The 12,450-nt window shown below is 45.8% G+C and overlaps 1 protein-coding gene across 1 annotated transcript in view; it reads right to left on the minus strand.

The window, feature by feature from the left end:
* The window catches only part of LOC104074114 (potassium/sodium hyperpolarization-activated cyclic nucleotide-gated channel 4-like), a gene marked incomplete at its 5' end in the record, with an annotated part of 19,385 nt that extends 7,884 nt beyond the window's left edge, over positions 1–11,501 (minus strand). Inside the window, 3 exon segments of the mRNA XM_009574128.1 lie at positions 6,991–7,155; positions 9,109–9,349; positions 11,355–11,501. Coding sequence (XP_009572423.1) covers positions 6,991–7,155; positions 9,109–9,349; positions 11,355–11,501 — 553 coding nt within the window.
* Positions 11,502–12,450: the final 949 nt, after the last annotated feature.

A 12,450-nucleotide genomic window follows, 5' to 3' on the forward strand; every position in this document is an offset into this window, starting at 1 on the left:
AGCCTGACTTTCTCTCAAATGTATGTTAACCCACACTGAACTGCATTAACTGTCATGTAAATGTTTCCGCTCCGAATTGAACTAGTTCTTGGAAGCAAAGCAAAGCCAGCTGGATCAACCCTAAGAGCATCCACAGAGGAGTTCAGTGCACTTAACAAATCTGCTCTAGAAACTAATTCAGATTAACTCTCCTGAGAGCCTGGCTGTGTAAATACATTACAAGCGGGATGTGCAGTTCTCAATGAACTGCTCTGCAGTAGTTGCCGTATGTGTGCTCTTACGCCATGATACATACAAGGCAGCACCCACCTGCATGCTGCAGTTTCATTTCTCTCTTGCTAAAGCTGTATCCTTTGACCTCTGGTGGTACTTTGAAGTACAATAGTATCTCCTTCTCCCCTGCTCTGTCCTCTGCAAACCTATGTGGAGTCACACCTGTACACAGGGGTTTATTGCAGGAAAGCCAAATACCATATTGAAAGGGAAATGAATTTTATCAGTAGAGCCCATTGTACTGGGGAGGTTAGCTGAATTTGTTTTCTTATTACCATCTTAACAAACAATAGTGAGTTCAAAAATTTTAAATGGACAATTCCCTATCTTTCCAAGTGGAGGTCTTCCCGCCCTGTACATCTCAGGCCAACCACTGATTGCTTCTCCTCTGGATAAACTGAATAGATGTCTTCCAAAATATGTGGCATCTCTTTTAACAGACAGAACACAGTCTTTAACTGGGACAAACTGCTGTAGGTCAAATGATACACAGTGAATAATGTTATCTGATGAATCTCATGACAGTTAAACAAAACTTAAAATAAATGAAGCTCTTCCCTCGCAGTCTTCACAGTTATGCCCATCATACAGAGCTTTGCAGAAAAAAAAATTGAATATATAGAGCTATCTACAGCAAACTGTTTGTGAATATCCATGAACGTGTGTAAGAACTGTGCAATTCTGGAGTGCCTGTGACGCCCTGTGCTGCCTGAAGCATGGTGTCCTGGCTGTTACTTATCACTGGAGACTGAAGCCAAAGAGCTGCCTTCTCCTCAAGTGGCGGAAGTGCTTGTGTCTGGAGCCAAAGCTCAATTCTTAGTGCCCTACTGGAGCTGACAGCTGTGACAGGGACAGATTCTGGAAGACTCTGGACATTCTGGCCCTGTCTTTCTGTCAGTTGTGTGCTTTGCAGTGTAGCCTGGTTGCAGATAGCTACTGGACTGCCTTCTAGGCAGGGAAAGTCACCTGAGTCTAGAGGCGTGGTTGGTAGGCAGGTCCTACTTCACATATTTAAAAAGGCGGTTGAAAATTATTTTAAAAGGTGTTGGAATGGTAAAATGTTATCTGAACAGGTGTTTTATTTTTATGCAGATAGCAAAAAGCTGCGGACATGGCTCTCTAAATATAAAAGGAATCTGGTAACTTGGGGGACCCATGGAGATGGGGGACCCATGGAGATGGAGCACAAATATATTGTATCTCCTACGACTCCCCCAAATCTCTCGCTTCTGCTTAATGTCTCCCAGCTAGCCAACTACCCATTTGTAGTACTAGTGACTCCTGCCTAGAATACCAAACTTCCCAGAGAACTTGAACCCTGCAAGGTAGACATGGGTTGGAATAAACTGATGTGACCAAGGTCCCTTACAAAGTCAAAGACAGGTCTCCTGAGATATCACCACCACCCCCCCGCACTGTCCCTTCTATTGGGGTGTCTTAGGCTTTATTTTCCTTCTAGAGATGCATGAGAAATGGCAGTTCATACTCAGGTGAACAGGGTTGCCAGTTCACCTTAATTAAGCTGAAGTCATTTGTATTCACTCATGACTGGTGAGTTGCTGATATCTTTCCTTAGGCTAACCAGAAAATACTCTGCGTCTGGGCCTTCACTTCCAAATAAAAAGAATTCAGATATTTAATTCCTACTTAAGACCAAGCTCCTATCCTGCATTTCTGTGCTAGATAGCATTTCTAAGGTGTGATTCACCTAAGCCATTTTAGATAGCCACCTGAGGATAAGACAAATCACACTCTAAATGACTTTTTCTCTCTGCTGACTATAAAAGTCAGATTCAGATCTCCACATTGTAGTGTTGGAAATCACGGGAGAGGATTTAAAGTCAGAGGAATACACACTGTGGTATTTGAACTTTGATTCATCATAAACAGTTATGTTTGTAGGTTATTCAGGTGATCAGAGAGGACACAACACAGGAGAACCTGTGTTATCTCTTGTCAGCCACTGATACTCTCACCTGCTCAGTACTTGGATAATAAGATTCCACCTCCTTAAAGGGCTGGGTAGTGTTCAACGTGATTTTGAAATAAAGCTTTATCCCAAAGCACACACACTCTAGCATCATATACCTGGGCCGCAGGAACTTCTATCTTTACATCACCTGTGCCTGTAGCAGCAGCCTCAAATAAGAAGCATCTCTCTCTCTCTCTCTCTCGTTATGACCAGATCTGCTTGCTCATCTCACATGTGCAGCTCTTTGGGGGTCACTCACCTGCGTACTGTAAACAAATTTGGGACTACAATGTGGATACAGTGTAAAATTTATGCTGAGTACACATTGTTTTATTTTTACACATTTCAGTCCATTTCAGTTATTCATATGATCTCGCACGGCACCTGCCACAAGGGAGTAGGCAGCTAAGAAGCATTCAGAGGCCAAGCTCCACCTTTTTTAGTATTATTTTCCCTGTAGAAGAGATGAGGAATTGAGGCACAGAGCAAAGGCATGACAAGGACAAACAGGGAATCTGTGGCAGAGCTTGGCACAGATCCCAGATCTTCTCATTCACAGTTCACCTAGCCTAACACAGGCCAGCCCTTCCTCTGAGGCAGCAGATCCCAGAGTATTAGTCATGACCTAGACAAGCGGGGTTGCAAACCCAACAGGATTTCAATTGCAGAAGCGTGATCACGAGCTGACAAATAGGGTGCCCAGTCAAAAAGTTTGGGAACAGCTATTTTTGTGGTTTGTTTATATGACAAAGCTTTAAAAACTTCTACCAATATAATATCTTGAACAGACACTCTTGTACCGCAATAATATTATATAATTATATTCAGAGACTGGTATTGTGTTGTCTTAGCTTTTCTTTGGTTTTTTAGCATCTGCAATGCCTGGAGGAAATGCAAGGCATTTTTAATCCTGGGTTAACTGGGATCCTTGTATCAAAACATATGCAACTGGCATTCAAAATGTATGCATTTCAAACTACGTGGCGAGAAATTCCTCATGAAAATGAAAAAATAACTTCCTCTGGCTTTAAGTATGCCTTCAGCTCTCACCAATGATCTTGATACGGATGATAAGCAACCTTATGACAGACATTTATGGTATTTATCACAACACAACCAACAATGGAAAATAATTGCCCCTCAATATTTTTTGAACGCATCAGTGAATTTTGATTCGACAATATTTATGACCTGTATTGTATTTACTTTCAATGAACATTTGACCAGTTGTGTTTTACAAGTGCAAATACTTGTGAAAATCTAATTTTAAGCTTCAATGGTCACTGAAAGCCAGTTTCAAAGCCATTCAGGAACAGAATGATGCGACTTATGTAACTAACTGACACATCACAAACTGGGATGATTCACAAATGCTTGTCAGACAAAGAATTACTCACTGGAGAAATTAACAAATCTTTCAATACATAAATACTACAAAGAACAAGAAAAAGGGAAGATTTAATCAGTGATAAAATGATCATTAATCAGTGATCAGCCTAATTTCCTTGAGTCTCAATCTTCAGGCCCTGAGCCTGTGGAGAGTTATGCGTGTGATATTTTGCAAGTTGAGGAGTTCTTTAGAATCTGAAGTTATTCAGAGAGCAGAGTTAAGCAGGGAACAGATCTTTGTAGAATCCCAGCCTTAGTCAATTCACGAAGACTAATCCCTTCCAGTCTTTAAAGAGCTCTGCAAGTGCAAAACACCTGGGAAACTTCTTCCCCAGCGATGCATGGCACAGGCAGGATGCCAATATCAATTCCCATTAACAACAGAGGTTAGAAGGATACATCAACATGCTCTTTGCCAAGTGATCAATGTAGCTGACAGCTCTCTGGGGGGCTGTGCCCTTCATGCTGCTGCACTGCCCATCTACCAGCAGGAAGCGATGGGGGCACACAGATCAGGGTGCATCTGCCCCTCTCCTTCCCCTCTGCCTAGCCACAGGCTTCCAAACTGCATTTGCTCTGCAAAGTGAATGCCTCATCACACCTCCAGCCAACCAGTACTGCTCCTGTTGCTTCAAGGGATGAGGTCTTATGTTCTCATCTTGTCTCCCTGCTACCTAGACAAGCTTAGACCATGCTTTCCAAATCCTCCATATAGCAGGTAATCCAGTAAACATCTCTCCAGTCACTGTGACTGGATGGACTGAGATTTTTCTCCCTGCTCTCTTGATTCCTCACTGCACAGGGGGAATACTGGATGCATCTTATTCTGGTACCAGAATAGTGATAGAGCCCTCTGAATCATTTCGTGTACTCAGTGAGGCACGGGCTTCTCAAGGACATGTTGTCATCTGGGTAGAAGGCTGTTAGTGAATGCACTGCTGACTTGGAAAGAGGCTCCCATTCGCTTCCATCTTGTGTACAGGTCCTGAGCTGGACGTAACAGGAACCAAAAATATGGTCCTGCTTCTGTTTATACCTGGCTTTTAAGAACTGCTCTTCCTTAACTTCAGTCCTCTAGAATAATCCTTCTACTTTCAGAGAGAGTCTCAGCAGCATGCAGTAATCTTGACTTCCCTAAAAAGTCACATGCTGTTACACAGCTACTGCACTGCTCTTTCTGGATGGTGCATGTTTCAGGGGAAGGTGAAGAAATGCCTTACTTATAAAGACGGGGATTTCCATGGGATCTGCCAATTTCAGTAGGGTGCACATAACTCCCTTAGGCTCTTTTGGGAAATTCCAGCCAAAGAGTGTTGGGCACAACAGGGTTGGAAGGTGCTATGAAGATGCTATTTTGCAATAGTAGAGGATGTAAAGTTGAGAGAACAGGCAGCTCTCAAGTCTGATTGGCAGGGAAACAGCGGTAGCACTAGGATTTTCAATGTATGACTCTGAAGGTCTCTGCATTTATATGGGACTGATGTTGTCTCGGGTCAGCAGAATGGCAAAAGGAGGGGAGGACAATGCCAGAGCTCTGCACCAAAGGGCCTGTTATTCCAATCGCTCCGTGTCACCTTCTGACCTTATGTTGACATTTTGCAGATGCAAAGTGTGGAAGGGAATTTCTCCTAGGGGAAGAAGAGTGTGAGGTTCTTTATGCTGGTTCAGAGTTTTCCATGAATTTTAGTTACGTGTGCAGTGGCACACAGAGCAAAAGACAAGGCGCACAGGACGCCCTGCCCACCTGTATACACAGTCACAGGGAGTATCAGGCTAGGAAGCTGAGCAGCACTGACCATCTAAAGCCAAAGAATTTGAGACAATGTCAAGCTGGCCCATTCCTGGTTGTGCCATTACATTTTCTTAGCGGTTTGTTCAGTCTAATTTAAATAACCCAAGTGATGGGACTATTGCTACTAACACTAGGGCCTCATTAGCACGGGCTTTGCCGAACTCTACATATTTAGCTCATAACCTTTTCCTCAGGGGTCACACTTTCTGATTTGCAGCAAGTAATGAGATGCACAGAATACAATGTTCCTGGCATGAAAAGCCCCTGAGGCACTGCACCCCTTGCTGGGATGCCAGCTTATTCCCTACCATCCTCACCCCATTATCTTCCTCACCTTCTGCGTTGTATTCAGACCTGCACTGATCTTTATGATTCTGAAAAGCAATGAAAATTCATGCAGTTTTAAGAGATGTATAATAAGAAGCTAAAGAAGTTAGGCTGGGACTCTGAAATGCTCAGTCCTCACTCAGTTCTGCAAAGACTTCTTGCATGACCTTGCGTAAGTCACTTAATTTCTCCATGTTAAATGTCTCTGGCTGTGAACAAGGAATGTTATCCTGGTCTTCTCTAGTTAGACAAGGATGTTTGCAGCACAGGGTATGTCTCCCACGGGACAGGAGAGCATTCTGGGATGGGTCACTACGAGCTATAGCAATTCAATAATACTCTTTGGTTAATTGTGTTTAATTTGGGCTGTGGGAGGTTAGATTTTTATCAATTGTTCCCTGTCTTTGTTCAATCAGGTGCCTATTTCTACTGAATATATTTATAGTTGGACTCTAATGGTCAGCTGAACAGGTGCTTTGTGGTTGTGTTTTGTTGATGGCTTTGCACAAGAGTCTCTTTAGGATCAGAAAGCACCCAAAGCTTTCCCTTCCATACAGCACTTCCTGCTTCTCCAGTTGCTTGTCAACTATGACCAGAAAAAAACCTGTCCCAAAAAGGAGCATGGTCTGCATTATGGTCTGCATTTCGTTATGCGTTGATATACCAGAGAAGAATATTCTTTCTCATCAACATTGTCTTAAAAAAAAATTAATACCAATAACCCATGCAGTCATACCCTACCCAGCAACCCTGCAAAATCAGGTCACACTCTAACAAACACTCATGTCTCCATGCTGAGAGATGATTTCTGCCACAGAACATTTCGCTGAAATACTGGCGTTTGCTTGCAGGACTTTGGGCTCACAGCCTGGTCTGTTTTCTCTTGAACCTGGGAGGCTGTGGGTATTTACACATTCTGAGCTAAAATTCAAAATCTAGTAAATTCACCAGCATGGCCCTGATGGCCTCAGACTGCAGATCTTGGTTCTTCAAGAAGAACTCTTGGAAAGGGAAACAAATGGAAGCAGGAGCTGGCAGAAATGTGTATGTGTGTGAGAGAGAGAAGGATGTGGATTTAACTGATTGTGAATGGGTCTCCTTGTAGGAGCTGAAGTCAGGCAAGGAGAGACAGGCTGGGATCTCCTTCAGTTCCAGCAAAGGAACTAAGGACCAAGCCTGGAGATGGGGTGCCAGGGCAGCAGGTACTGGGAAGAAGATCCTCACGCCTTCTACTTACCAATTCTGTCCAGCCTGTCAAGAGCCACAGTTTCAAAAGCTCGCCGCATCATGGGATACTCTTCCAGCACCTCGTTGAAGTTGTCCACGGAGAGGGAGTAGAGCCGGCAGTAGGTATCAGCTCGCACACTGGCTGTGCGCCGGCCACGGGTCAGCAGGCAAATTTCTGGAATAAAAGACCCAGCCTGAGAACATGGGGATAGACACCATCACCCCTGCGATATAAGACCTGACACTGTTGCTCACGGGCAGTCCTGCCTGCCACCCAGTCTCCTTGCTAGCTGGACTCTACCTGCACTCCCACTGAAAACATGAACAGTGGTAATATTCTGCATAAGCAGTAACATTTAAAAATACCAGAGGGCTCAGTTGTGGCAGCTGCTACATGCAGTTGCACCTCAGGATTCTGATGATCTAATTAGCCAGTCAAGTTTTGTTATGGTGGATTATCAAAGATATCATTTGTGCATTCAGAGTGGAGAAGCTGAATTTCTCCAGCTCCTCATGGGCACTGGGAGCAGAAGGTCAAGCCGTGCTCTCACTGAAGCTAATTCTCTCCCTAGATTTGTACTAAAGGCTCTGTGCTGACCTGGGGCCTTGATGCCTGGTAGTAATTTTGATCCTCACATCTGGAACATTTGTCTTTTCAAAGTTTTCAAAGTTTTTTGTAGATGTGCCACAAACTTACAGATTGTCAGGGAAAGCCAAGGTAGCGGCACCTACTAACTCTTGGTGTATTTACACTGCAGTCAGCTACTCCTAGGAGGATGCTCAGCTGGTTACAGAACAGAAAGCCCTTGACTCTACCATAAATGCCTGACTTGGGCACAGACCTCCTTGAACACTCAGTGCAGAGCTCCCGAGTCCTGCTTTTCCACTGATTACACACAGAGTATGGGCAGCTAAGAGAAGCACTTAAAGACAGACGGTGTGACCCAAAGACTGTCAGCACTCTTCTCTCTGCTGTATGTTGGGTGTCAATCCACCAGCACCACTCTTAGGATTCATTCTGGGTCTACCCCAAAGCACTGGTATAGCAGCACTACAAGGTTGTAAGTGCGTTATGAGGCTGCTTTCCTAAGGAAATGATGCTTATGAGACCATGCCGGCTTTGAACGTGTGTGAGGAGTTGTGTGTATGGTATCTAAAACACATTGAATGTCATGGGCAATTTTAATCAAATCTGTCAGAGTCAGGGTATCCTGGCTCCAACGCCGTAACTCCAAATCCCAGCAAACTGACCCAACTTGCTAGGGACGTGCAAAATCCTTGTACTTCAGGTAGGTGCAGACAGGTTGTTTCACAGGAACTAGGAGTCTAAGAAGAGTGTAGGAAATGCACGATAGGGATTTTATAATAGAGAAAACGCCTTATAGAAGGGAAGGAAAAGCGGGTTTCATTCCGCCCCCTCTCAGTAGGCCATTAATTGTGGTGCATTCAGTGCTTGTACTGAAACATGCATCTACCAGAGAACTGTCTGTCTTGGGCTGTCAGTGAGGTCTCTATGGGGCTCTGATAGGAAGGGTGTTTCTGTGTTACTCATAAGAGCAATACCCTAAATCTTCTCTTACACTCTTTTCTGACCTCATGCTAGTTTCACTGTTCCAGAGCTCTGCTGCTGATACATTACGCCTGCCTGCTGACCTTCACGACATTTTGCTGAGCTACAGGCTGGGGAGATGATGGACTATGTTTTTTCCTCTGTGTTTATACACATGTCTATACATGATAGATGCCAGACAGTAGGACTAGGCAACACTATAAATGTGCTTGGAGAATTGAGAATGCTCCATTTTTTCCCTTTAGTTTCTCACCTTCACAGGTCCGTCACTTTGCTTGGGGCAAAAAGAAATGAACCTACAAAAACTAAGTTCCCCTTCTCTGTTTTGTTATTATTTATTATCTAGACTCCTGCAGTGCCCATGAGTCCCAGTCACCTCCCATTGCACAATTTATTATAGGGGAAGCTGCAAGACAGGTGAGATGAACAGAGACAGAGGGTGGAGGAGTAGGTGCCTTGGGTATCAGTTCCACATGCTGCCATCCCTGTGTGTCCAGGACTTACCCTGTCCTGGACGCAGTGGGTATCGCTATGTAAGGGTGACTCACTAACACGCACCTCCAAAGTAGGAGCCATCTGCCAGCTTGGTCTCCTTGTTGCCTTTGGTGAGGACGCTCACCACCCCATGCTGGATGAAGTACATCTTCTTGCCAATGGTGCCCTCTCGGATGATGTAATCCCCTGGCTGAAACACCTCAAACCGCAACTTGGTCAACATGGATGTCACAAAGTTGGGATCTGCGTTGGCAAAGAGAGGCATGGAGGCAACCAGCTTCCGGCAGTTGAAGTTTATGATTTCCTGACCATGATGTGACGCAAAAGAGAGAAAGAGAGAGAAAGAGAGAGAGGGAGGGGGGAGAAAAGATGGGACAGGGAGCAGAAAAGACACACACATATATTTAGTCAACATCTAATAACCTATGAAGATCCCCCACTTGACCTGTACATTAGAAAGTGGAAAAAAAAAAATGCTGTTCCCTTAGTCTGGCTCCCCCAGTGCAGGCTGGAATGGGGTCTGGATGCTCAGAGCATGTAGCAGCGCGAGCTGAAGCTGATAGCTTGACACCATGCTTCACTGCTTTCATTCATATGCTTTCTCTTTGAGCAGGGATGATGCCCCCCAACCTCCCAAATACACACAATACACCTCTTTCTGCAGGGAACTTTGGACTGTGAGAGAGGTGCATAGCACTGATGAAATGCTGTATGAAAAAGCCCAGGGCTCCTCTCTGGGAAAACGTTATAACTCACCCTGGCAGCCTTACATTCTTTGTTGCCCTTCCTTGTCAATGAGATATTAAACAGCACAAATGTGCCAAGGCGCACAGAGAATTATCCTGGGCAGCTGGGGACAGTGTCAAGAGAGGGGAGGGAGAGGTGCCCACCAGTCACTGAGGCATGGGCTGGATCATCAACCTCAGATGAAGAAAACCCAGTTCAGCTGTTCAGCTGTCATACAGCAGACAGGGACTGTGCCGCCTCCTGTGGCTTGCTGTCACTTGGAGGGTATGACAGCACTTTCCACTGCACAGGAGCTGCTCTGTGCCATGTCAGCTCAGACTCAGAAAGTGGCAGAAAGTGATATTGAGTAAATCACCTCAGCACAACGCTCCCCAGCCAAGCAGGGAAGGAGGATCTGGATGACTGGAGCAGGTAGAAAGAATGCTGGGGAACCATCTGTCTCCTCCTCACTGGGGTTCTTTTCAGGGTTGCCCTTTTAGGCTTTGGCAGAACTAGTTTTAATATATGGCTGGTAGATCCTCAGCTCTTCTATCTCCTATGGAGGTACAAGACTGGGGGGAAAGATAGCAGGAAGACTGCTTCTGGTGCTTGTGGGTAACATATTAGAGGCATATACTAGGGAGAACCTGCATTGCTAGGCTTCAGCTAGGGGAGGGGGTTTTCTGTAGAGACTCCTTTCAAGTGTGGGCCCTGCTAGGAGGCCCCTCCTTTCCTTTGACTCAATATGCTGCTACAGCTGATGGATGGGGCACAGATGAGGCATAGAGGTAGAGGTAGAGGAACTGCATAGAGTTTATATAAATACATGAGATACAGCTTAGTATTAGGGAGCACGAGGTGGGAGCTTACTGAGATGCCGTACCAGGCAGCGGTGCGTGTGAGGGGAGGGAAGGGATTTTGCAGAAGTGTGAGGTAATAGCAAGGCACTTTCCAGAGTGCTTTCCTGCAGGGGTTCTTTGGGAATGGGGAGGACATTGCCGGACATTGCCATGGCCTCAGAAGGTGCCAAGATGTACCTGTTCACATGATGAGTGGGTGGCAGGGCCTGAATATTGCAGCCCCCATTGCCTTTATGTCAGACATCACTTGTGCTGCAGCAATTAACAGACTCGGGTAGGAGTCCTGCAAATGCCAACGGTTTCTCTCTCCACAGCAGTGACTTCTGCCGTGACCAAGGCAAGGGAATACCAGACATACACCAATGGCTAGGACAGTCACCCCCTCTGAATGAAACTGTCTCCGACAGAGATGTGGCCAAGCTGTGGGCCATGTTCTCCTTGGCCTTGCTCTCCCAGAAAGTTAGGCACAACACAGAAGCAGGTACAGCCCCAAGCAAAATGGTGCCTTTATGGCTGCTCAGACACATAGATGTACTGTCTCTGCTGGGCATGACATTAAAGCACACACAGAACCAGTGCTAACGGGAAAGCTGGCCTCCCACCGCTCCCATCAACTGACAGAGTCCTCCGCAAAGCACTGGGACAGAAGACTGCACACCGGGAACTCCACAGCTACCCAAAATGACAGGAACATGCATTGCCCATTCACCACCCCCTCCTTACCTCTCGGAGGGGCTCACTCAGCTCTCCCAGGATGCTCTCCTCATCAAACATCTTCCCCTGGTAGCGGTGCTCGTAGTAATCATGGATGCGCTGCCGCATGTCTGCAGGGAGCTTGTGGAAGGACATATACTGCTCCACTTGTTTGTACTGTGCAGGGGAGAGAGGAAGAGAAGGAGTTAACAGGACATGCAACAAATGGTGCCCACTCATGGACAAGCACATGTTAGACCATACCCATACCTGCTTCCTTCATGCCAAGCCAGGCCCAGGCAGATAAATCTGGTGCAGAAGAGAGCAACTGTCTGAACACATGGGGAGTTTGCAGATACCTTTGTTATATTTGCCAAATGGCTGCCCCATGTTTTAACCTTTAAACTTACCCTCAGCCAGTTACACTGTGGAGACAACTCCTCACTCCCTGGGTGCTGGGCAGCCCAGGTGCCTGTTCTCCCCTACACATAGAGCAAAAGCTGGGAGGAGAGACAAGTAAGAAGTGTTCAGCTGGGAATCTCCTCTCAGAATATAATGCTGAGCGAAGACTGTCCAAACCCTGTGCAGAAGTACAATGTGCCCTCAACAGAAGGTTTTTCCATGGCACACAGCAGAATGGCGGCCAGGGTGTATGACCTGGCAGCTTGGCTCTAGACCAGTAAGTGATGTGCAGCACCTTGAGGCCTCAGCCAAGCACAGAAACCCACTGTACCAGGGGCTGTACAAAACAGCAGAACACAGTCCTGCCTTGGATGTTCACAGTCACAGACAAATGGAAGGAGACACACACAGACAGAAATCTGACACTTATTCGGTTGAAGCTGCAGTATCCGTGGCCTGCTTTTCCTCTCTTCTATGTTCTCGTCTGCCCAGCTATGATGGCACCTTTGCTTTCCCACCTAGGGCTGCACAGGTCCAGATTTTCTTCTCCTTTTGCTGAGTGCTGAGTCCCTATTGCCCCATGTACTCACGCTATCTAACCTGTCTGTGTTTTTACCTAATGATTTGCATTTCCATCATGGCATTTAGAGGGGAATACAAGGGCACGCTGACCGATGCCAGAGCAGTATTTGGGGATGAATGGTGCTTTCTATGAGTAAATGAC

This window comes from Fulmarus glacialis, unplaced genomic scaffold (assembly GCF_000690835.1).
Source record: "Fulmarus glacialis isolate BGI_N327 unplaced genomic scaffold, ASM69083v1 scaffold1573, whole genome shotgun sequence".
NCBI classification, from domain to species: Eukaryota; Metazoa; Chordata; class Aves; order Procellariiformes; family Procellariidae; genus Fulmarus; species Fulmarus glacialis.